The sequence below is a fragment of the Rana temporaria genome, chromosome 7 (genome assembly GCF_905171775.1).
Source record: "Rana temporaria chromosome 7, aRanTem1.1, whole genome shotgun sequence".
Classification (NCBI taxonomy): Eukaryota; Metazoa; Chordata; class Amphibia; order Anura; family Ranidae; genus Rana; species Rana temporaria.
This window is the reverse complement of record NC_053495.1, coordinates 101,995,089-102,020,243: the sequence shown is the minus strand read 5'-3', so window position 1 is coordinate 102,020,243 and position 25,155 is coordinate 101,995,089. Positions and strand designations below refer to the sequence as shown.

The 25,155-nt window shown below is 43.0% G+C and overlaps 1 protein-coding gene across 2 annotated transcripts in view; it reads left to right on the top strand.

Moving 5' to 3' along the window:
* Positions 1–13,496, top strand: part of EDEM3 (ER degradation enhancing alpha-mannosidase like protein 3) — a 127,056-nt gene extending 113,560 nt beyond the window's left edge. Inside the window, exons 18-21 of one of the 2 annotated variants that reach the window (XM_040359803.1) lie at positions 2,098–2,263; positions 7,797–7,982; positions 10,038–10,085; positions 12,614–13,496. In XM_040359803.1, the coding sequence (XP_040215737.1) occupies positions 2,098–2,263; positions 7,797–7,982; positions 10,038–10,085; positions 12,614–12,987 (774 nt within the window). In that variant the 3' untranslated portion in view covers positions 12,988–13,496. The remainder of the gene's footprint in view (positions 1–2,097; positions 2,264–7,796; positions 7,983–10,037; positions 10,086–12,613) is intronic. The other variant, XM_040359804.1, reaches the window with a different exon arrangement.
* Positions 13,497–25,155: the final 11,659 nt, after the last annotated feature.

Sequence of the window (25,155 nt, the reverse complement as noted above, 5' to 3'; positions counted from 1 at the left end):
TGTACTGCTCTGGCTAATGATCAGAGACTGTATGTTGAACTGGCGCTTCACTGATATAGTGACCGTAATCATTTTTGTTTTTGCTTTTCTTTTTCCGTGTCAAAATATCTTTATTTTGCTTCAGCAATAGAAAGTATACAAACATTTTCAAATCTGTCTTATACAGAGAGAAACTCCTTCTCATAACGGTAGCCTAGTTAGCATGGAAAGCATTATAACTCTATCAGATATATTCACTATTAGGAGTAAAATTAGAATTAACTCGAAAATTGAGAAAACAATTGACACATATCACTAGTAATTTGAGGTATTGTCGTTATAGTCAAGTGTCTCCATTCCTTGTGTCATAGTGCTCTCGTGGCACTAGGAGTTTCTTGCTAGTTGTAAAGTTCCTGAATTTCCTAACAGAATAGTTGCTACAGTTTCAAGACAAAAAGAAAAAATCAAAAGGGGAGGAAAGGGAGGGAAGGTAGGGATGGGGCGTCTGCAGGACTAGACCGGGGATCTTCCAACATTTTGCTGTCAATTAGTCAGGCCATCTGTACGATGGCTGGGCTACCATGGCATCATAACATCATTAACAAATGTGTTTTGCATTACATGTGTAATCCAGGGCTTCCATATACGTCCAAATCTGGTGATCGTGTCCGTTTCTATTGCCGACATCTTGGCATATGTGATTGCTGTGTTCATTCTGCTAACAGTTTCGCTTATTAACAAATTTGGAGTTTTCCAAGCCTTCGCTATGGTTTGTTTCGCAGCCGTAAGAAGCTGTCTTATTAGGTTAAATTGAACGTGTGATATATTGTCTGGCTTTAAATTGAGTAGAGCCGTTTTGGGGTCCAAAGGAATTGTTTTGTTTGTGAGGGCGTTTATTAATTGAAAAATTTCCGACCAAAATGTCTGCGCCTTTGGGCACGACCACCAGGTATGAATATATGTTCCTTTGTTAGAGCATTCCCTAAAGCATAACTCAGAATAGTTTCGCGTGAATTTAGCCACTCTAGTCGGCACTAAATACCACCTAGATAGTACTTTGAAATTTGTCTCTGCCGCTAACACATTGAAAGATGCTGTTTTGGTGTTGTTCCAAATTTGATCCCATTCCGCTGTACTCAGTTCTGTACCAATGTCCTATTCCCATTTGTGAACATAGGATAATTTCCCATTGTTCGATTGCGAGAGTAGTTGAGAGTAAAGGATTGATATCATGTTTCTAGCATGAGGATTCTTATCGCAAATGTTTTCGAAGACAGATAATTGCTTTTCTTTTTCACTTAAGTATGTAGTACAGTGCCCAACGTTGTATTACTCAATTTCATTCCTCTTCTCACAGCTGATCGCTTTAAGAGGAATGACTTCAAAGGCTGCAGCCTTTGTTTACATCATTGGTAACAGATCACACAGGTACAGGGCCGATTTGTGACTCGCTATGTCTGAAGAACACGGCAATCACAGGTTAAGCCGCCGCGTGGCCTCGAGACGCGCACATGCTGCGGAAATTATAGAACATAGGCTAGAAATTATTGAAATGCAATGTGCAAATGAATATAGGAATTTTTTTTTTGACCATAGATACACTTTAACAGTTGAACAATGCATCTATTCCGCCCATCTGGGCATTGTTTCTGACAAAATGAAAACCCTAAATAGGTGTGCCCAATAGAGTGACCTCTCAGTGTAGATTACACAATAAATAATTGTTGAATTAGTGATAAATTATGCTGCTAGTATGTTCTAGTTTTTGTTTTTACATAATCAACGATCTTATCAATAGAACAAGCTGGAAATTTATGGATGCAGTACTTATTAGAACTTAAGCCTAGTACACACTATCGGTTTTCTTAGTTCAACCCAGCAGGCTGAAAAAAAAGAAGCTGGCCAAAGCCGACAGAAGCCTGTCAGGCTGTTTCTGTTGAACAGGCCGAAATTCAGCCTGTGTGTACCAGTCTTTACCCTGTTTTGTAGTTTTATGCTCTGGTGAGGTTTTGATCTATATCTAAATTTTGGAAAGAGGTTTCATTAAATGCAGTTTGTATAGTTATCAAGAAAATAATTTGATCCCGATCCCTGTTCATTAACATTCTGTTTCCACAGACCCGAGGCTTTGTAGCCAAAGCTGAACCTTACAGTGGCTGCTCAGAAATAATAAACTCCGAAAACATCAAAGGAAGAATTGCACTTATGAATAGGGGTCAGTGCATGTTTGCAGAGAAGGCTCGAAATGTACAGAAATCTGGAGCAATTGGAGGAATTGTTATTGGTAGGTGCTAATAAAAGGTGACGGTCATCGATTCTGCATTCATGTTCTTAATTTGCTTGATGCCCTGCCCAACCTGAGTTAGTCTCTGTTTTTCTACATGTGATAATTATGTGTAGCTTATGCTTTAAACTTTAAGCTAAAATTACTGTAATTCTGTCTGCTCAAATGTATTTTTTAAAATGCCGGCAGTACAAAAATCAAAGTTCCTTTTTAAAACGGATCTCAAACTGGTGGAAGGAAGTTGGCACACAGAGCAGCACAGTGGCTAAGCAGTTCGGCAGCACTAGATCGTTCAAATCCCAACCATGGCACTCCCTGCCTGGTGTTTGCATGTTCTCCCTGTGCCTGTGTGGGTTTCCTCCGGGTACTCCAATTTCCTGCCACACTCCAAAGACAAAAACCATCAATTTCTTTTGTGTCAATAGATTAATTCTTATCTGCTATTACTGGGTTACATCATCAGCTTTCCACAATCCTTTCCGGTTATGACCTGCAATTTGTGGGAATATGTCAAAGCTTCAAGGTCTGGGCTCATTGGATGTCGGAGTTTGGCAGATACCAGGAGGATTTTCTCTGTGCCCTTAGTTTCTTGATGGACGCTTTAAATCGTATACTATAATTTATTCGGTCTTGCTGTGGATGATTACTACCTAAACTTAACCGTGGGCAAAATTAAACTGTTGCTGCTTAAAGACGATGTCGCTTTCTGCTTCCAAAAGACATGCTTTGTCAGGGCTCGACCAATCCTAGGCACCAGGTCGCCATTGCGATTAGAAGTTGCGTCCTGGCACCTGGGCTTTTTTCAGCCCATTCACTGCTGACACCAGCTTGCATGCTCCGAGCTGAGTGGGTCTCGGAGGAGATCCCCATCCTAAAGGGGTTGGGCCTTCCATCTCCTGGGGAGTGTGCTTTGCCGAGGTGTGTAGCTGATTGGACAGGCTCTGCTCTCAGGGTGATCTGTGATTGGACTGGAGAAGTGAAAACCTCAAGGACAAATCGGCTGTTTCACGCCCTGCGTGCCCCTGGCTATGTATCCTGGGTTCTGCTTGCCCATCTGTGGGCCCAGAACTGGCATATCGGGTTCAGCCATGTGGAGGACACATGTCCGCTCTCATCCTCTTCTTGCTGCTGACCCAGAAGTGACGTGTATGATGTCACTTCCGGGTCCCTATTGACCGTTTTCCCCCTGCCTGGAGAGAACGTAATGCAGTGCGACCTGCATTGCATTACATTCAGTGGAGCACAAGGGAGACATCCAGGGCCTTTAAGACCCTGGCTGTCTCATTTACCACTTACGGACCCGAAGGTTTAACACATTAATGACAAGGCGAGAATTGTGCGGTTGTGCGACGCTGTACACAAATAAAATGTATGTCCTTTTTTCCGCCCCCCACAAATAGCGATTTCTTTTGGTGCCATTTAATCACTTATGCAGTTTATTTTTTTCCCTGAGGGAAGAAGGTTCTCATCCAAGATTTTACAATACATGGCCCTGTCCATTGGCCTATTTAATGTGGCAAAGTCAACCTGTATCTTTAGCAGAGAAACCGCCCCAAAGCATCATGTTTCCACCCCTGTGCTAGACTGTAGGGATGATTTTCTTGGGGTCATAGTCTGTGTTTTTATTCCTCTAAACACATTGGGCCAGATCCACGTAGCCTGGCGCATTGTTGCGTCCGGCGTAGCGTATCTCTGATACACTACGCCGCCGTAACTTTCAGCGTATTTTCCTTATCCTCAAAGAATTTGCGCCGTAAGTTACGGCGGCGTAGTGTAACTTTGGAGGTGTAAGGGCACGCAATTTAAATGGATGTGAGGGGGCGTGTTTTATGTAAATACGTCTTGACCCGATGTAAATGACGTTTTTTTTTTTAACGGTGCATGCGCCGTCCATGGGGGTATCCCAGTGCGCATGCTCGAAATTAACCCGCAACAAGTCAATGCTTACAACGTGAACGTCATTCTACGCAAAGCCCTATTCGCGAACGACTTGCGCAAACAACGAAAAAAATTAAAAATTAGACGCGGGAACGACGGCCATACTTAACATAGGATACGCCTCATATAGCAGGGGTAACTATACGCCGAAAAAAGCCTTACGGAAACGACGTAAAAAAATGCGCCGGACGTACGTTCGTGGATCGCCGTATCTAGCTAATTTGCATACTCGATGCGGAAATCGATGGAAACGCCACCTAGCGGCCAGCGGAAATATGCACCTTAGATCCGACGGCGTACTAAGACGTACGCCAGTCGGATCTAGCACAGCTTCAGGCGAATCTTGTTTTGTGGATACAAAACAAAGATACGCCGGAGCAAACTAGAAGTTACGCGGCGTATCAATAGATACGCCAGCATAACTTCTTTGTAGGATCTGCCCCATTGAGTCGAGGTCATGCCAAAGAGCTCAATTTTGGTCAGATCTGACCACAGCACTTTCTCCCAATGCTTCTCTAAATCATTTAGATGTTTATTGGTAAGGCTTTACAAGTGCTTTCCTCAGGAAGGGGACTCTCTGTGTTTGGAGGAAGAAAAAAAGCTGACTATAACCCTAAGACCACCATCCCTTCAGTCATGCATGGAGGTGGAAATATTATGCTTTAGGGCTGTTTCTTTGCTAAAAGTACAGACTGAGTTTGCTGTATTGAGGGGCCAATGGACAGGGCCATGTATTGTAAAATCTTGGATTAGAACCTTCTTCCCTCAGCCAGAACACCGAAGATGGGTCTTTCAGCATGACAATGACCCAAAACATACTGCCAGGGCAACAAAGGAGTGGCTCAAAAAGCACGTTAAGGTCATGGAGTGGCCTAGCCAGTCTCCAGATCCTAATTTATGGAGGGAGCTGAAACTTTAAGTTGCCAAGCGACAGCCAAAAATCCTTAAAGCGGTTGTATAATGAGCTAGTATGCACCGCATACTAGCCCATTATGAAATACTTACCTTCGAACAAGGCATCGGTAACTCACCTGGTCCACTCCGAGGTAGCTAACATGTTGCCTTGGCATGTCTTTCGGGTATCGCGGCTCCAGCGCAGTGAGTGGCTGGAGCCGCGATGTCACTCCCACGCATTCGCGGGAGACTTTTTTCCGGCAAGGTCCGGCGTCTGCCGGGTCTTCAGCCAAGAATCCCAGATGCACATGCGCCACTGCAGTCAGCGGCTCATTGCAAGGCGAATTTTTTTTACCTACAGGTGAGCCTTAACAAAATGACTATACAACCACTTTAAGGATTTAGAGAAGACCTGTAAAGAGTGGACCAAAATCCCTCCTGAGGTGTGTGCAAACCTGGTCACCAACTACAAGAAACGTCTTTCCTCTGTGCTTGCCAACAAGGGTTTCTCCACCAAGTACTAAGTCATGTTTTGCCTGGGGATCAAACATTTTACTCACTGAACTGCAACTCAGTTTATAACAGTTGTATTGTGTGTTTTTTCTTTTCTTTTTTTTTTGGGGGATTTTTGGTTGATATTCTGTGTCTATCAGTTAAAATACACCTAGGATAAAAGTTATAGACCTTTTATTTTGTAAGTGGGCAAACTTACAAAATCTGCAGGGGATCAAATAATAATTTTCCCCAGTGTGTGTGTACTTTAAATTTTATGTATGTCTTCACACTGGTCTGTTGCACTTCTGTTGTAGTGTTAAAAAAACAAATGCACCAAAAACGCACCTCCCTGTTGAAATGCATTGAAAACACATCAATATCGTACCTGTGTTACGCAAGATGCTGATAACGCCATTTACAACCGATATGTTTTGGCGGCAGAAGAGATTGAGCTCTGTTATGCAAATATCCACTTTCTAGATGAAGTTGGTGCCTAGGCCCATAACATTTTTTGGCAGTTGATGTGACGCATGACAGTAATAGGCCTGTAAAGAGGTGCAGCACCAGCTTCACTTAGTTAGGGATATGTGTAACAAAGCTACTTAGGTTTAGGTGCTTAAGGGACATTGGAACATATTTGAGGCTCATAGACTCCAGACTGTCTCAGGTCTGTGACTCCTAAACAGAGAGCAGATATCACTATCCATCCTTTGTTATATGCTGCTAAGCTACATTCATTGAGTTTCCCTTCCGAATGTACCCCTAAAATGTTAAAGCAAAGTATATAGACCACAGCCCTTGCGTTTGCACCTTCGCCCACAAATCAACATTTGCAGCTGCCAAATTTCTATTCTGGAAGGCTGCTTTAAAAAATAGAACGACTTTCTTGCTAGCATTCCTTGTTCCTCTCCAGGTGGTTAGTGCCGTGAAGGTTGGGGCTGGTGGACAGTCCCTCGCTTCTGGCACTCTTGTGCATTGTCACTTCCTGAAGTACCCCACCTCTGGCAATTCTCTCTGCAGGTGGGTCAGTCTCTTTTCCATCTCTCCTGGCTCCCAAGTTTTCCTGCAGTTCTTGTAAGTTTTTGCTAATGCCAAGCTTATCATTTGGATTTTAATTGTACATTTTGTATTTTCTACGGATTATTGTTCTGGACTTTTTTTTGCAACTTTTGGCAGCTACAATACAATTTGTTTTCTTTTAACCACTTGCCTACTGTGCACATACACCCCCTTCCAGCCCAGATGAGATTTTAGCTTCTGGCACTGCGTCGATTTAACTGACAATTGCGCGGTCATGCGACGTGGCTCCCAAACAAAATTGGCGTCCTTTTTTGCCCACAAATGGAGCTTTCTTTTGATGGTATTTGATCGCCTGTGCGTTTTTTTGTTTAGGCCGATACGTATTCTTCTACATATTTTTGGTAAAAAAAAAAATCGCAATAACCTGGTTTGCGCAAAAGTTATATTGCCTACAAAATAGGGGACATAATAATTTTTCTTTGTTTATTTTTTACTAAGAATGTCGGCGATCTGCGTTTTTTTTTCGGGACTGCGACATTATAGTGGACATATCGGACACTTTTGACACATTTTTGGGACCGTTCACATTTATACAGTGAACAGTGCTATAAATATGCATTGATTACTGTATAAATGTGACTGGCAGGGAAGGGGTTAACCACTAGGTGCGGGGAAGGGGTTAAATGTGTATCCTGGGTGTGTTCTAACTGTGGGGGGAGGGGGGTGACTGGGGGAGCCGGGCATGCGCACTGTGTTCCCAGTGACGCGACGGGTGCGCGCGTGCCCCCTAGAGGCTTTAAATGAAAGGACGTCATATGACGTCCTATCGGAACAATAGAGCATCAAATGACGGTGGGCGGATGTTAAGTGGTTAATAAACATGTTTTGTTTTGTTTTTGTTTTTTTATTATTTTTATTCATCATTCTTTGGATCAGCGCTTCCCCATTTGTCTATCTATGTTCTCTCTCATCTGGTCTGTTGAGTTTGGAAGCTGCGGCCGTATTTTGGTGATCATCGTCCCTCAAATAAAATAAGACTTCCTTGGGATCCTTGTTTGGCACTTGGTTTTTGTTGATTTATTTATTTTCTTGCTAGCATTAGCACTCCTGGTATTTACTTTGGTTGTTTAACATCACAGTCTGTCTTCTATAAAGTACCTATACAATCTGTATATTTGTATTGCAGACGACAATGAAGGTAGCAGCAGTGACACAGCTCCTCTCTTTCAAATGGCTGGCGATGGGAAGAATACTGATGACATAACAATTGCTATGCTGTTTTTGTTCAGCAAGGAGGGAAATATAATTCTTGATGCAATACGTGAATACCAAGAAGTGGAGGTTCTTATGTCTGATAAGGCCAAAGATCGAGGTAAAATAGTCTTACTATGTTCACATGAAGCATTTACCATCCTACTCATTTATGTGTTCTGTAATATAACCTTTGGATGATTACATTTGGGCACATTATCTGCTTTTTATTGTAACTATATAAACTGTGTTTTTGTTCACTCTCCATTACAATGGTCTTATCTTTTCACATGACGGCCAGTAGTTATATTGGAATTAAAAGCAATGTTTTTTTTTTTCTTTCATTTTGGTTAGAGGGTTTTAACTCCTCGTGATCATTTTTTTTTTTTTTTTTTTTTGCCCTTTGCCAAATCCATCATGTTTTCACCCTCACTTCCTGTCCTAGAGCTGAAAAAAAGATTTCCCCTCCTATTCCTGTTCTGGTGACATTAATCGGGACAGTTTGAGAGGATGAATCTCCCTGATGTGGACATAGACAGTAAAAATATGAACGGTGTTCTAATCCCTTTTCATCCAAAACCCCCCCAAAAAAGGTTTACATTTTTTAGCTCTAATTTAAATGCTATTTGATCATCAGCACTTTGATCCAGTTAAAAGTGGCCACACAAATAATCATGCAGTTGATCATTGGATGCAATCAAATTGAACAAGCATGTATAGGCATTTATTAACCACAGACCCTTCCATTGCTGTGGCAGAATTTTGTTGATTACTCCTGATCAGTTGAGGAAATATCTGTGTGAGTCAAATAATAAAGCACAAATAAATCATAGTTTCTCATAGATGGTTTCTGATGGATTTGTATTTTCAATTGATTTATGTATGTTGCATCATTTGACATGTTAATCAAAGAGGAGACACTTGTTTGAGATCACATTTATGCATTGATGGACAAATCAAACCAAATGTAAAACATTTTCGCTAGAATTGTGCCACCTAAACTGGTAGACTGGTTTTGGTCACACCCTCTTCCCCCGCCAGGTCTTTTTACCATATTTGCAAGTATGCAAAACATATTTGCACATTATGGCATACTCGGTCCGCAAAGTGATGCCTTCCAGCACTGCGATGTCCACCGCTCCCCTCCTTGGCAGGCGCTTCCAGCTTCTTAAAGGGTTCAGAGTCTTTTGCCTCCTGATTGGCCAGGTTGGAATGTGTCCGTGCACAGAATCGTGCCAAGACTGTACACATGGCTGACTGCATGCACTGCTCAGTATTCTCTAAAAGTGTTGACATGCAGGTGGAAGCATCTACAACAGAAATTCAAAACTATTTCTTCTGTCATATAAAATTAAAGCGGATGTTCCACCCCAAAAAAATATTAAAAGCCAGCAGCTACAAATACTGCAGCTGCTGACTTTTAATATAAGGACACTTACCTGTCCTGGAGTCCAGCGCCGTCCGCAGCAGAGCACGAGCGATCGCTCGTCACCCTGCTGCTCCCCCCTCCATCCACGCTGAGGGAACCAGGAAGTGAAGCGCTGCGGCTTCACTGCCCGGTTCCCTACGGCGCATGCGCGAGTCGCGCCGCGCCCGCCGATTGGCTCCCGCTGTGTGCTGGGAGCCGAGTGTTCCCAGCACACAACAGGGGGGGGGGGGCGACGGGATGTGACGCAATGCCCGTCTTTTGCCCGTGAATGCCGGGCCGGAAGTGGGTGCAAATACCTGTCTTTAGACAGGTATCTGCACCCCCCTGAAAGGTGTCAAATGTGACACCGGAGGGTTCCGATCAGCGGGACTTCACTTTAGGGTGGAGAACCGCTTTAACCTGACTGTCAGCACTTAAAAAAAAAAAAAAAGACTACACTTCCCCTTTTAAACATTCAGCTTGTTTGTCCAGTTGGCTCTGGAATCCCAGGCATTACAGCTTCCTTTACTGTATATAGATTTATATACAGTATATAATTTTTTCTTCAGAATGTGTAATGTGAAAATGAATGATCATTCTGCAAAAGAAAACTATGATTTGTCCGTAATTTCAATGTATTTTAAAATGCAGATCTATTTCACCTGTGTACGATTCTTAATGTGTTATAATATAGTAATCTTCACAATGAAAATCCTATGTTTATCGTATGTTTTCCCTTCTTTACTTGTGCTTCTCCTGGAATTTCAGCTACCATTTTTAAAGGTAAAATTGTCCCAAACGACATTATTGATAGCAGTAAGTATTTTCCGCTAACAACGTTGCATTTTACTATAGGAAAGGCTTTTGTCCACCTGCATTGTGTTCCTACGTTTTGAAGTACGTTTTTGGAACACATTTTTTTATAAATAAAATAAAAATGCAAATGCTGCAGTTGACCTGTTTAACACTAGGTTTCTTTGGACACAGCTTGTCCTATTAAGGGCTGTTTGAACTGCAGACAACAGATCAAGCACAGCCTTTTCGGCTCAAATGCTCTTTTTTCCATTCAAATGCAGCTGCATGCTTTTGAATAGAAGGCGCAGCGTTTGACTTGAATGCCTGTCAGCATGAATCCTTTATATTCATGTTAAGGGAACGCCAACTAAGACATTAGAGCTGTGGGGACCACTGGTAGAATCCCTGTCAGATTTAGTATTGCGGTTTCCTTACTAGGTGGGGGTCACTGACCCTTACTGCTCTGGTTACTTGTCCCACTGGCCACTGCTTATTTGTAGTGTATAAGTGAGCGAAGGAAAACAAAACATATTCTATACATTTCTGCAATACATGCACATTCCCCCTTGTTTTGTTTCTTTTAACAACTCTGCAAGTAATAAATATAGCTGTTTATACTGCCAAAAATGTAATGTGCTTCTAATGTGTAATGAAATAATATCCTTACAGGATTTCTCTAACTTGCACGCAAACCTGAATGGACTGTTTGGGCAATTATGTGGCAAATGAGGTTTAATGTTGAGAAGTGTAAGGCTGGGTTCACACCAAATAGCGATGCGACTTCCCAGCAGGGGTCCTGTGCATCCTGGTTCATTGTTTCAGGACCAATTTCAGACAGAATTTTTGGCTGAATTGGGACCTGAAATGGACCAAATTCGCACTGAAGCCGCATCAGAGATTTGTGAAGAGGTTCCATGGAGAGCCATTAACAATCTCTTGCTGTTGTGAATTGGAATGCAGGGACTCTAGGGCTTAAAATATGCACAAATTAAAAAGGGAGTACAACTAGGGAAGTCATCAAGAAGGATCTGGGTGTTTTTATATATAGCTGAATTCCAGGATTTAAGCAATTCCAATTTTACTCAACTGTAGCCTTGGGTTTTTCTGGTGTCCACATCACTGCCTGCTTGATGTGCGGACCTCCTATTGGTGGAGGCAATACTTTCAGCAGCCAGGTCCCTCTCTCATAGGCTCCAGAGGCAGGGCAGTGAGGGGACCAGTGCTCAAGAGGATGATGAGCAGAGAAAAACATTAGTTTGGTTTGTAGAGGAAAGTGACTTTGATCTATTAAACTGCTGCATGGCTTAGGAAGAGGTGTTTAACCACTTCAGCCCCAGAAGGTTTTACCCCCTTAATGAAATTTTTTTGGCGAATTGGCACTGTGTCGCTTTAACTGACAATTGCCCTGTCGACGCTGTAACCAAACAATGTAATTTTTTTCCCAAACAGAGCTTTCTTGCCGATTTATATATTCTACATATTTTTGGTAAAAAAAAAAATCGCAATAAGCATTTTTATTAATAATGGCAGTGATCTGCGATTTTTATCGGGATTGTGGCAGACAGATCGGACACTTTTTTAACACTTTTTTGGCACCATTGACATTTATACAGCGATCAGAGCTAAAAATAGCCACTGATTACTGTGTAAATGTCACTGGCAGGGAAGGGGTTAACACTGATCAAGGTGTTCCCTATTAGTGTTTCTAACTGTGTGTGGAATGGGCTTACTGGGACATGACCGAGATCACTGTTGCCGAACAGTAGATCCCTGTCATGTCACCTGTCACAATGGGCATTTGCCCGCTCTGCCTGTGTTACAAGGCAATTGCAGGCGCCTGGAGGACATCAAGTCCTCCCGAGCCGGCGTACAGGTACAGCAATTTGCACAGGAGACCCACTGTGCCACCATCAAACGGTGGCCGGTCTTAAAGTGGTTAATATGGAGGCTGAACAGTAAGGTAATTGATGCTCAATGCAGTATTTAAATTTCATCTTTTCATGGCTTTATTATTGGCATGCAATCCAAGCTGTAGTTCCTAAAGAAAACAAAATACTTTCTTGTATTAAAAGTAGTATTACTTTAGAGCGTGAGACATAATTGTGTTCCCATACAAAGCAAAATTAAGATGATCCCTGGAATACGCAATTCAGTTTTGGGCATCAAATATATTGTTTTTTCTTTTCAAAATTGTTAGGTTTTTTGTTTATAGCGCAAAAAATAAAAACCGCAGAGGTGACCGAATAGCAACAAAAAAAAAGCTCTATTTGTGGGTAAAAAAAGGACATCAATTTATTTGGCTACAGCATTGCACGTCTGTGCAATTGTCAGTTAAAGTACTGCAGTGCTGTATCTCAAAAAATTGCCTGGTCATTAAGGGGGTAAAGCCTTCCAGGGCTGAAGTGATTAAAATATACTTTTTATACAAGATCAGTTTTTTAATCAGTGAGTTGTGATAAAGCCAATGGTCTTTCTTTTGGACCTCATGGTATTTGTGTAACAATGTGAGCAATTATTTTGCACTAAACAAATTTTTGTTCTGTTTTTAGATTTGGAAGAGGAGAGTGGTACACAGAAATCAACAGAAAACGACTCTCGAAAAGATATTCAGACAGAACCTTCCTTATCTCAGCAGAATTTAGCAGATGCCCAGGACTCTGAAGAAACGGTGTCAGAATCAAAGTCTGAAACTTCCCAACCCCAACAAACTGACAGTTCTCTTCATCCTAAGAATGAAGATGTCTCACCAGACGGTAAACCTGCTCTTCCTGAAGATACACAGAGCACTGGAGATAAGATTCAGGATTCAGAAAACTCGAAATCTGAGAGATGGGACAAAAAAGTGCAGCCGATAGAGTCCATATTGGCAGATTGGAAAGAAGATATTGAAGCTTTTGAAATGATGGAGAAAGATGAACTATGACCAAAATAACTGAATTCCGAACTCCTATTGAAATGGTATACAAAGCCTTCCCTAAGGGAAAGAGCTTATTGTTAACATTGTACGTGAAGGATCATACCTAGCATTGTCTTCTGTGAGATTTTATTGGGTCCACAATCACCAAGGCATGACTGTTCCAAATGTTTTTAAGGATCCATTGACTCTCAACACTTCATAAATTATATGTAAAAGATCAAAGTTCTATTTTTATGACCTGCCAAGTGCTTTGTTAACGTAAGAAAGCAAATGCTTATAGCATTTTTGAAAGACATCTATCCTCATTTTTGTTCTAAATTGAGAACTGGGTTTGGGTATATTGTTAGATTTATTTATTAAATTGTTTTGACACTTGTGCAAAAGAAGTCATTACAGCAGTTCTTGAAATCCTGAATTCTTCAGGGAATTTGTGATTGGTTATGGACCTAAATATAATTTTGTTTATTGATTTGTAACTGTGATTGAACCATAAAATGATATGCATTTTTTTTTTTAACAACTAATAGCAAAGGTAGCAATACTCAGCATGGGCAATCGGGACCATAATGCTTTCTTTCTGGCTTATATATTTTTTTTTTTTTTTTCATTTAAAGCCATATTTTTACACCAGTCTGTAAAATGAGACATATTATGAAAAATATCATTCTAATTTCCCATCTCACAAAAAGTGTGTACTATTTAAACTTGAAAAAGGGATGTTTTTAAATTTAATTTTTTTTTTTTTTTTTTAATATATACAGGTTCTTGAAATGCCTTTTAACCCCCAGCAAGTATCAACGGAAATAAGAGAACCCCAGGCTAGGTTAAAATTGCTAGTATACTTTCATAATATCAGATATGAGTATTTTATTTTTGTTTTTTTTTAATAACGAAAAGCTGCGGAAATGGCAGTCATAAGGATTACCAAAAAGCTCCAGCGAGCAGGTGCAGATTTGTAGTTGTAAATGAGGAACGCTGCACTGTGGCATTGAACTGTTTTATGGTGCAGTGGCAGAACATCCACTAGCAGCTTCATGTTGCTCACTGCCATAGTAGTTCAAAGCTTTCTAGTGCAGCAAACGGCATCTGAATACTAAAATGAAACAAGGGTATAAAGCAGTAAACAGAACGTATTTATTACATTGTGTTTTGCCTCGGGTACTTAAGTTTTACTGTGCAATATTTGCTGTTAAGCAGTGAGCTGTTGGGTTTAACAGCTGCAAATAAAGTATTAGGTCAAGTCAGAACTTTTTGAAGGAAATCGCTACTGTACCGTGAAAGAAGCTGACACTGGCAGGAAACCAGGATCAGATTGACCGTTCTAAAGTAAGACATGGTACATTCTGACTCTTACGCATAATATTTTTGGCAAAACAATCCTGTTTGTAAATGTCTACAATACTTTTTTCTTTTGATCCTGTTTTTTTATTTATTCATTTCAAGATTTTATAAGGAAAGGGCTAAAGTGTACAGTACTTGCTTGCTAATCATTCTGTAATAGGTTAAACTATAGGGTCCTTTTACATTTTGCCAGAACTTTGATCACGAAAAATACTTTCTAGATCCTTTTTAAACATAGATAAGTCTATTTCTTTTAAAGCTTAAAATGTGCTTGAGTACATTTTGTAAATGATTGTGAATTAATCTTCATGTTTTGTTCTGTCATAAGGGTATACATTCTTCTTCTACTGATAACAGCACTTTGAGGGGAACTGGAAACTGTAAAGCTATTCTATGTTATAGGGAACGTATAGAAATGTTACTTGTGCCTAAGCAGTACTCTGAAAAGTGTACTAATTTTTTTATTTTTTTTTATTCTTATTATTTTGGAATTCCTTCTGATAAAATAGCATTTCACTTCCTAGTATGTGAGAGGACCTGGGCACACCTTTATATCTGCAGTGCTGGAACTAAGACTGCGCATCCAACTTCTAATCTCAGGAAATTTGGAGTGAGATTTGGTGATGTCACTATTGTTCTCCTTGCTTGGAGCCTCTGTAGTAAGGGTGCAAAAGCTATGCCTCTACCATGATGGCCACCTCCACCCATAGAAAGGGTGCAGAACTGGTGACTAATCATTTGCCCTCTGCCTGTATTTTTTGGGCACAGTTTTCAGAGTTCAGTTCCTCTTTAAGTTAACATCTGAAATCGTTACACGAATCATTGTGAAATGTCAAGCTGCTATTGTTTTAAGTACAATTGCTAGTTACAATTGCTAGTTACATTCACTAACAAGTGAAGTATTTGATAATTTTCTTTAGCGCCACCTCTTTCTGTTGTATTGTTTTAATAATGAAACGTCTCTAGTAGAGCTGTATGATTAATTGCGAAAAGATCATGATCTCGATTCACCCCCCCTCGCGATCTCCAGGCTGAATGACCCGCGATTTTCGGGTGCAGCCTATTGAAAGTCCCTGGCTTCGGCCTAGCTCTGGAGCTGTGGCCATCTTGGTACTCCCGGAGGCAGCTGTCTCGTCAGGAAATGGCGTTTCGTCGCCGCCATCTTGCTCCACCCCACACTCCTGCACAGTAATGTTAGTGAGAAGGGGGCAAGCGGATATCTTGTTACACCCAACAGAGTTTTAGATTTCACAGTTATTTTCAACACAAAACGGAGCTTATGTGCTTAAATACAGTATATGTAAATCTGACGGACTGTTTACATGTTAAATTTTAAATGCAGCAGCAAACTGTGTTGAAAATAACTTTGAATAAAATTTTTTGGGAGAATGGTGATAAAATCGTGATCTTCATTTTATGCAAAAGAATTGCAATTCTAATTTTTCCAAGAATCATGCAGCTCTAGTCTGTAGGAGATAAACTGTATTTGCTCTAGGCAATCCTGGGGAGGTGAAGAGCTACCTGAACTGAAGAGAGCAATGATTTTTCAGGGTGCAGAATCTTTTCTTTTTTTTTTTTTTTTTTTAAAGTAGATAACCAACCCCTATTAAAGGTAGAAGAGTCTAACCAGTGATCACCTCACTCCTCCCTTCCTGATGAACTCAGCCCTGTATCATGTCCCTTCCCTTCCGAAATCGCGGCAAAATCGCAGCCGTAAAATCGCGCATTTTACCGCTGTCACCTTACAGCTTGTTTGGTTACCAAGGAAGTCATTACCATAACAACACATTGCAATCAGAAAGCAGCCAGTAAGGTAGCAGGGACGTTCTCATTTCTTTCCCTCTGACCAAATGCAACTTCCTTCCTGAAGTTCTGTACAGTAAGTAAAACACTGCAGGACCATTCAAAGAATAAAGATATGCAGATGTGATTTGATACATTTTGATAGTGCTGACATTTACTGAAAATGCTAGTTGCCTGTCATGCTCATTTTCTGGCTTTAGTACTCTGGGTAACTAGTCTAAAGCCAATAAGCAGGTCAGTGAGCTTGTGAACCTGTTCCTGGTCAGATACAATGTATTCAACTCGGTGGATCATAATGATTGGCAATCGCCATTGTCAGAAGGAGTTGATCAGTGGCAACGTATGCATTTCTTTCAGCACAGGTTTTATGTAATCATAACAGGTATAAGTTTTTGTTTTGTACCATGCACATCATGAATATGCATCTCAAATCTGTAAAATGTAATGTATACTGAAATAAGGAACCACTGTTTGTATTGTGTTGTATCATATCACTGCCTCATAAAATGCTAAAGCATCCTTTGACATCACCTTTTAGTTCCCTGTTGGGTCCTTCTCTCCCACATACCTCCTAAATAAATATCATTGTATTCTAGACTTCATGCCTTGGAAATACATTTTGCTATCATATTCCTGTCAAGTTCTTAAACGTTTGTATTGTAGACATCAATCCTCATAGTTATCTGTATTTGCATTAAGTGCTGTACAAAAATAGAATAGAAGTGTTGTATGCCCACTAAAATGACAGTTGGATGGATTTGCTGCTATAGAGCTCTTTGCTGATGGCATGTAACATTCAAAGTCTGACAGTGGATACAAAAAGAAGAATGCCAAAGGAATTAGAAAAATGCAGTAAGCTGTTGTGTTCTGTAATTATCTGATTCATAATGATACTTTTATTCAAAATTTAAAGATGATCACACAAACCATGGGCACAACTGTGGGACACATACTATATTGTCAAAAATATTGGGACGCATATGAACTTAAAGGGCATCTTAGTCTTGGTCTGTAGGGTTCAATATTGAGCTGGCCTACACTTTACAGCTATAACAGCTTCAACTCCTCTGGGAAGGCTGTCCACAAGGTGTAGGAGTGTGTCTATGGTAATGTTTGACCATTCTTCCAGAAGCACATTTGTAAGGTAAGGCACTGATGTTGGATGAGAAGGCATGGCTGGCAGTCTTCATCCCAAAGGTGTTCTATTTGCAGGCCAGTCAAGTTTCTCCGCCCCAAACTCGCTCATTCATGTCTTTTATGGACCTTGCTTTTGGGACTGGTCCAAATCATTTGGTGGAGGGGGATTATGGTGTGGGTTTTTTTTTTTTTTTTTTTTTTAGGGGTTGTGCTTGGCCCCTTGGTTCCAGTTAAAGAACTCTTAAGGCGTCGGCATACCAGAACATTTTGGACAATTTCATGCTGCCAACTTTGTGGAAACAGCTTAGGGATGGCCCCTTCCTGTTCTAAAATGACTGCACACCAGTGCACAAACAAGGTCCATAAAAACATGAATGTGCAAGTTTGGGGTGGAGCAACTTGACTGGCCTGCACAGAGCCCTGACCTCAGCCAGATAGAATACCTTTCAGATTTATTAAATCCCTGTTACGCTAGAGGAACTACAGCAGGCAGTGGCGGGATGTCTAGTCATAAATCGCCCGGCTCAGTTGGGCTCCCAATAGAAATATAAAAAAGGTACGGTGAAATATTGCTTACAGAATTGTTAGACATTGGAATGGGCATTAACTGAGGGGAGGCTTCATACCTCTCTAAAAGAAGCGACTGTTATTGTAATTCATAAAGAGGGAAAAGACCAACTAGATCCTTCTTCCTACCGTCCAATCTCACTGCTTTGCACAATGTAAATTTTTTAGCTAAAGTGCTGGCAACTCGTTTAAATGGGTGCATCAAGAATCTTATCCATCCCGACTAGTCAAGCTTTATCCCAAATAGGTCAGCAAGCATTGACATTAGAAGGGTATTTTTAAATATGCAGATTACAACTAACAACGATGGCCTTAGAGCGCTGCTGGCCCTTGATGCCGCAAAGGCATTCGATAGCCTTGAGTGGTCATATCTGTGGAAGTTACTAGAGAGTTTTGGATTTGGCCCCGTCCTTTATTAGGTGGGTCAAATTACTATAGCCACGAGCAAAAATTTAAATAAATAATGAACTTTCAGAAGTGTTCAAGCTGGAGAGGGGAACGAGGCAGGGTTGTCCCCTTTCCCCTCTCTTGTTTGCACTTGCCATGGAGCCATTGGCAATTAAAACCAGACTTGGGGAAGATATACAGGGGTTCAAAAGGAAGCTGGAGGAGGACAGGATTGCACTATTTACAGATGAGGTCTTATTTTTCCTAGGCGATGTTGATGTCTCGCTAGCTACAGTGATACAAATGGTCAGAGAGTTTGGACAATTCTCAGGCCTGACCATCAATTGGGAAAAATCGGCCTTGCTACCAATACACCCAATTGGTGATCAGTTACCATCTGGAGCCTCCCAGTTAAAAGTTGTCACAAAACTAAAATATTTGGGGGTCTGGATTACGAGCGATATAAAGGAATATGTTGACAATATAGCCCCACTTTTGCTAAAATAAAAAAAAAGACATCTGGAACCGCCTCCCCCTGTCTGCAGCCAGGTGGTGTAACTTAATAAAAATGATATGGCTACCTCAGATACTATACTAGTTTCATAATTCACCAATCTGGATTAGGGATGAGCTGAACACCCCCCCCCCCCCCCGTTCGGTTCGCACCAGAACCTTCGAACGGACCGAACGTTCACGCGAACATTTAGAACCCCATTGACGTCTGTGGGACTCGAACGTTCAAATTCAAAAGTGCTAATTTTAAAGCCTAATATGCTAGAAATAAAAATGAAAAATGTCTTTAACCAGTTCCCGACCCCCGCATGTACATATACGTCCACAATATGGCACGTACAGGCATATGGGCGTACACGTACGTCCTCGCCTATTAGCGGGTGGGGGGTCCGATCGGGACCCCCCCCCGCTACATGCGGAGGTCGGGTCCGCTCGGGGAGCGATCCGGGACCACGGCGCGGCTATTTGTTTATAGCCGCTCCGTCGCGATCGCTCCCCGGAGCTGAAGAACGGGGAGAGCCGTGTGTAAACACGGCTTCCCCGTCCTTCACTATGGCGGCGCATCGATCGCGTCATTCCCTTTATAGGGAAGACACGATCGATGACGTCATTCCTACAGCCACACCCCCAAACAGTTGTAAACACATACTAGGTGCACCCCAACTCCTACAGCGCCACCTGTGGTTAACTCCCAAACTGCAACTGTCATTTTCACAATAAAGAATGCAATTTAAATGCATTTTTTTGCTGTGAAAATGACAATGGTCCCAAAAATGTGTCAAAATTGTCCGAAGTGTCCGCCATAATGTCGCAGTCACGAAAAAAATTGCTGATCGCCGCCATTAGTAGTAAAAAAATAAATAAAAATAAAAATGCAATAAAACTATCCCCTATTTTGTAAACACTATAAATTTTGCGCAAACCAATCGATAAACGCTTATTGCGATTTTTTTTACTAAAAATAGGTAGAAGAATACGTATCGGCCTAAACTGAGGAAAAAAAATGTTTATATATGTTTTTGGGGGATATTTATTACAACAAAAAGTAAAAAATATTGCTTTTTTTTCGAAATTGTCGCTCTATTTTTGTTTATAGCGCAAAAACTAAAAACCGCAGATGTGATCAAATACCACCAAAAGAAAGCTCTATTTGTGGGGAAAAAAGGACGCCAATTTTGTTTGGGAGCCACGTCGCACGACCGCGCAATTGTCTGTTAAAGCGACGCAGTCCCGAACTGTAAAAACACCTAGGGTCTTTAGGCTGCATATTGGTCCGGGGCTTAAGTGGTTAAATATCGTACCTGCTGGGTGTCTATAGTATGCCTGTGAAGTGGCACGTGTTTAGAACTGTCCCTGCACAAAATTAAGAAAAAAGTAATTTAAAACTGCTTGCGGCTTAAATGTAATGTCTGGTCCCTGCAATATGGAAGAAAATCATTGAGAAAAATAGCATGGGTTTCCCTCAACTCCCCCCAGGTCATTACAAGCCCCTTTGGCCCTATATACTTTGAACAGTGTAACACTGTAAGCCCTCACAGTTAGTCTTGGTGGGCGCTGGAACGCCCTGCTGTGAAATATTAGATCAAGAATTGTAATTACATGCCCCTGTTGAACAGGGGCAGAAAAATTGGGCCTTTGGTGCTGGCGCCACAACACTGTAAGTCCTCACAGTTACTCTTGGTGGGTGCAGGAATGGGCCCTGCTGTGTTATAGATCAAGAATTGTAATTACATGCCCATGTTGAACACGGGCAAAAAAATTGGGCCTTTGGTGGTGCTGGTGCCACAACACTGCAACCCCTCACAGATACTCTAGTTGGAGCGCAGGAATGAGCCTGCTGCAAAGTATTGCATCAAAAATTGTAATTACACGCCCCTGTCAAACAGGGGCAGAAAAATTGGGCCTTAGGCACTGGTGGCGGTGCCCAGAACCAAAAATTTTCTTACAAGCTATCAGCATGATCATTGAGGAGGAACAGGATAGTCACTCAGCATCAGCATAGGCAGCCTTGAAGGGATCTGACATTTCAAAAAAAATTCAGTTACATCAGCATGAGGTGCTTGGTAGCTGGTGGTGATCCAAGCCTGATTCATTTTTATGAAGGTCAGTCGGTGGAGAGGCGCACCCTGTGATCGGTTACAAAGCCTCCAGCAGCATTGAATGTGCGTTCTGAATGAACGCTGGATGCAGGACAAGCCAGTAGCTCAATTGCGTACTGTGCAAGCTCTGGCCAGTGATCCATCCTCAAGACCCAGTAAGCCAGAGGATTTTCGGTGTTAAAGGTGTCCAAGTCTGATCTTGCCCCTAGGTATTCCCGCACCATGTAAAACAGACGCTGGCGATGGTTGCTGGAACCGGCCATACCTTGGGGCTGCGGACTAAAAAATTGTCTGAACGCATTGGTCAGATGCCCACCTTCTCCACCACTCCTTCTGTGACTGACCGAAGCCTCAGCAACACGTTGTCCAGGACCAGGATTTTGTAACCTCCCAGTATCTGGGAGCGCGTTGCACAGACCTTTCTGCAAGGCCTCCCGAAGATGTTTCATCTTCTGCTCCCTCTGTGCCGGCAAGATGGAGGTCTGCCAGCCGAGCACTGGCATTATACTGTATGACCGTCGGAAATGTACACAGACTTCCCTGGCCTGCTTCAGGACATCCTGTAAGCCCGGGTACCTGCCCAAGAACCGCTGTACCACCAAGTTAAGGACATGAGCAAAACAGGGCACATGGGTCAGTTGTCCCTGTCGCAGGGCGGAGAGGAGGTTGGTGCCATTGTCGCAAACATTCCTGGCTTAAGCTGGCGTGGCGTCAACCACCTCTGAGCCTGCCCCTGCAGAGCTGACAGCTCCTGTCCTCCAAGCACACCATCTCAAGCACCGCATGGCATCTCTTTGCCTGCATTCCTGCGTAACCCCTTGAACACCTACGGAGCACCGCTGGTTTCCGAGGACACATCCGCACAGGAAGAGGCCACAGAGGAAGAAGAGGAGGGGCTGGAGGAGAGAGGTGTGTTACAACCAGTAGTAGCATTTTGGAGGCATGGTGGCAGAACAACCTTCAACACTACTGTACCTTGTCCTGCGTCCTTCCCAGCTGCCAGCAGAGTCACCCAATGCGCCGTGAAAGATGGGCAACGTCCCTGTCCCTATGCCTGCTGGACCATTAGTCAGCGGTAATATGCACCTTACCACTGACCGCCCTGTCCAGCGAGGCATGGCCATTACTCTTCCACATGCCGGTAGAGAGCTGAAATCGCCTTCCGTGAGAAAAAGTGGCGTTTGGGAACTTGCCACTGAGGTACCGCACATTCCACAAACTCGCGGAAGGGGCAGAATCTACCAACTGAAAAGTCAGCAGTTGAAGTGCTAGCAATTTAGCTAAGCTAGCATTCTACCGCTGGGCATGTGGATGGCTGGGAGAGAACTTCTTTCGGCGCTGCAGCAGCTGGGGCAGGGAAATTTGCCTGATACAGTCTGCCATCGGTGTACTCATAGTAGATTGCCCGCAAGTACTTAGCTGTGACACACCTAATTCTACACCTTCAGTCCTATCAGTGCAAGCTTCAGAGAGGACTGAGGGTATAGTGAGGTTGAAGATCCCAGCTGATGAGGAGCAAGGGGCGGTCTGCTTTGTTCTTTGGAGTGGGTCTTTGAGGTACGCTTGCCCACGAACTGCATGGCAGGTCGACATATGTCTGGTCAAGCATGTGGTGCCCAAGCGCAAGTGATGTTTTGGCCATGCGAGATACGCTTGAGACATATGTTGCAAATAGCAGCAGTGCGATCTGATGCACTCATCTCAAAAAAGGCCCATACCAAAGAACTTTTGGAATAACGCTGCGAGACAGCAGCGCCCTGCACATGCGTAGCGATGCAGTCAGTGTGCTGCCCTTAAGCTGGCCCCTGGAGGGCATCCTGCCTCGGAGATGTGCCTCCTCCTCCTCCTTCTCTCCTATCAGGCACCCACGTAGAGTCAGTGACCTCATCATCCCCTCCCTCCTCATCACTGTAGAAAACCTGGCAGTATGCTGCAGCTGGAGGAACATGACTGCCAGATTGCTGTCCTTCTTGGGCACCCCCTCTCTCTGGGCTCACGTTACTGCCTTCCTCTAGCTGTGTACCATCATCGGAGCCTTCAAAACGCTGCGCGTCCTCATGCCGCATGTACCCAACACTGTGTGGTCAAACAGTTCGGGGGACTCCTCAGGAGGACATGGTGGGGCTAGGGAAGGAGTGACTGATGCCATTGAGCAGAGGGAAGAGGCCGCCTTGGCAGCTGCTTTGCCAGACAAAGTAGCCTGAGCCTGGGTGAGAGAGGATGAGGACGGCTTGGTCATCCACTCTACCAAGTCTTCGGCATGTTGTGGCTCAACACGGCCAGCTGCCGAAAAAAAAGGACGAGCGTGTCCCACGGCCACGTGCTGATGAGGATGCACCGTGTCCACGACCAGCACTGTTGCCTCTAGACGCAGAGCCTGCTTGCCCTCTTATCGGCTCGTGACTTTCTGCCTCTCCTTGTTGTCCTTCCAGACATACTAATGGCCTGCACACTGCAGAGGACCACGTAGCTTTAGGTGCACACTGCAGAGGACACAGGCAGTACACACACCACATAGCTTTAGGTGCAAACTGCAGAGGACACAGGCATTACACACCACGTAGCTTTAGGCGCAAACTGCAGAGGACACGGGCAGTACACACCACGTAGCTTTAGGCGCAAACTGCAGAGGACACGGGCAGTACCCACCATGTAGCTTTGGGTGCAAACTGCAGAGGACACGGGCAGTACCTACTACGTAGCTTTGGGTGCAAACTGCAGAGGACACAGGCAGTACACACCATGTAGATTTGGGTGCAAACTGCAGAGGACACGGGCAGTACCCACTACGTAGCTTTGGGTGCAAACTGCAGAGGACACGGGCAGTACACACCATGTAGCTTTGGGTGCAAACTGCAGAGGACACGGGCAGTACACACCACGTAGCTTTGGGTGCAAACTGCAGAGGACACAGGCAGTACACCACGTGAGAATACTGCAGCTAGCACAATCGCCTGCCTGCCAGTAAATTAGGAAGAGCGGATCTAGCTATACAATACAGTGTATAAATATATATACAACACCTGGGATGTGTATATATATATATATATATATATATATATATATATATATATATATACAGGGAGTGCAGAATTATTAGGCAAATGAGTATTTTGACCACTTCATCCTCTTTATGCATGTTGTCTTACTCCAAGCTGTATAGGATCGAAAGCCTACTACCAATTAAGCATATTAGGTGATGTGCATCTCTGTAATGAGAAGGTGTGTGGTCTAATGACATCAACACCCTATATCAGGTGTGCATAATTATTAGTCAATTTCCTTTCCTTTGGCAAAATGGGTCAAAAGAAGGACTCGACAGGCTCAGAAAAGTCAAAAATAGTGAGATATCTTGCAGAGGGATGCAGCACTCTTAAAATTGCAAAGCTTCTAAAGCGTGATCATCGAACAATCAAGCGTTTCATTCAAAATAGTCAACAGGGTCGCAAGAAGCGTGTGGAAAAACCAAGGCGCAAAATAACTGCCCATGAACTGAGAAAAGTCAAGCGTGCAGCTGCCAAGATGCCACTTGCCACCAGTTTGGCCATATTTCAGAGCTGCAACATCACTGGAGTGCCCAAAAGCACAAGGTGTGCAATACTCAGAGACATGGCCAAGGTAAGAAAGGCTGAAAGACGACCACCACTGAACAAGACACACAAGCTGAAACGTCAAGACTGGGCCAAGAAATATCTCAAGACTCTCAAGATTTTTCTAAGGTTTTATGGACTGATGAAATGAGAGTGAGTCTTGATGGGCCAGATGGATGGGCCCGTGGCTGGATTGGTAAAGGGCAGAGAGCTCCAGTCCGACTCAGACGCCAGCAAGGTGGAGGTGGAGTACTGGTTTGGGCTGGTATCATCAAAGATGAGCTTGTGGGGCCTTTTTGGGGTTGAGGATGGAGTCAAGCTCAACTCCCAGTCCTACTGCCAGTTTCTGGAAGACACCTTCTTCAAGCAGTGGTACAGGAAGAAGTCTGCATCCTTCAAGAAAAACATGATTTTCATGCAGGACAATGCTCCATCACACGTGTCCAAGTACTCCACAGCGTGGCTGGCAAGAAAGGGTATACAAGAAGAAAAACTAATGACATGGCCTCCTTGTTCACCTGATCTGAACCCCATTGAGAACCTGTGGTCCATCATCAAATGTGAGATTTACAAGGAGGGAAAACAGTACACCTCTCTGAACAGTGTCTGGGAGGCTGTGGTTGCTGCTGCACGCAATGTTGATGGTGAACAGATCAAAACACTGACAGAATCCATGGATGGCAGGCTTTTGAGTGTCCATGCAAAGAAAGGTGGCTATATTGGTCACTGATTTGTTT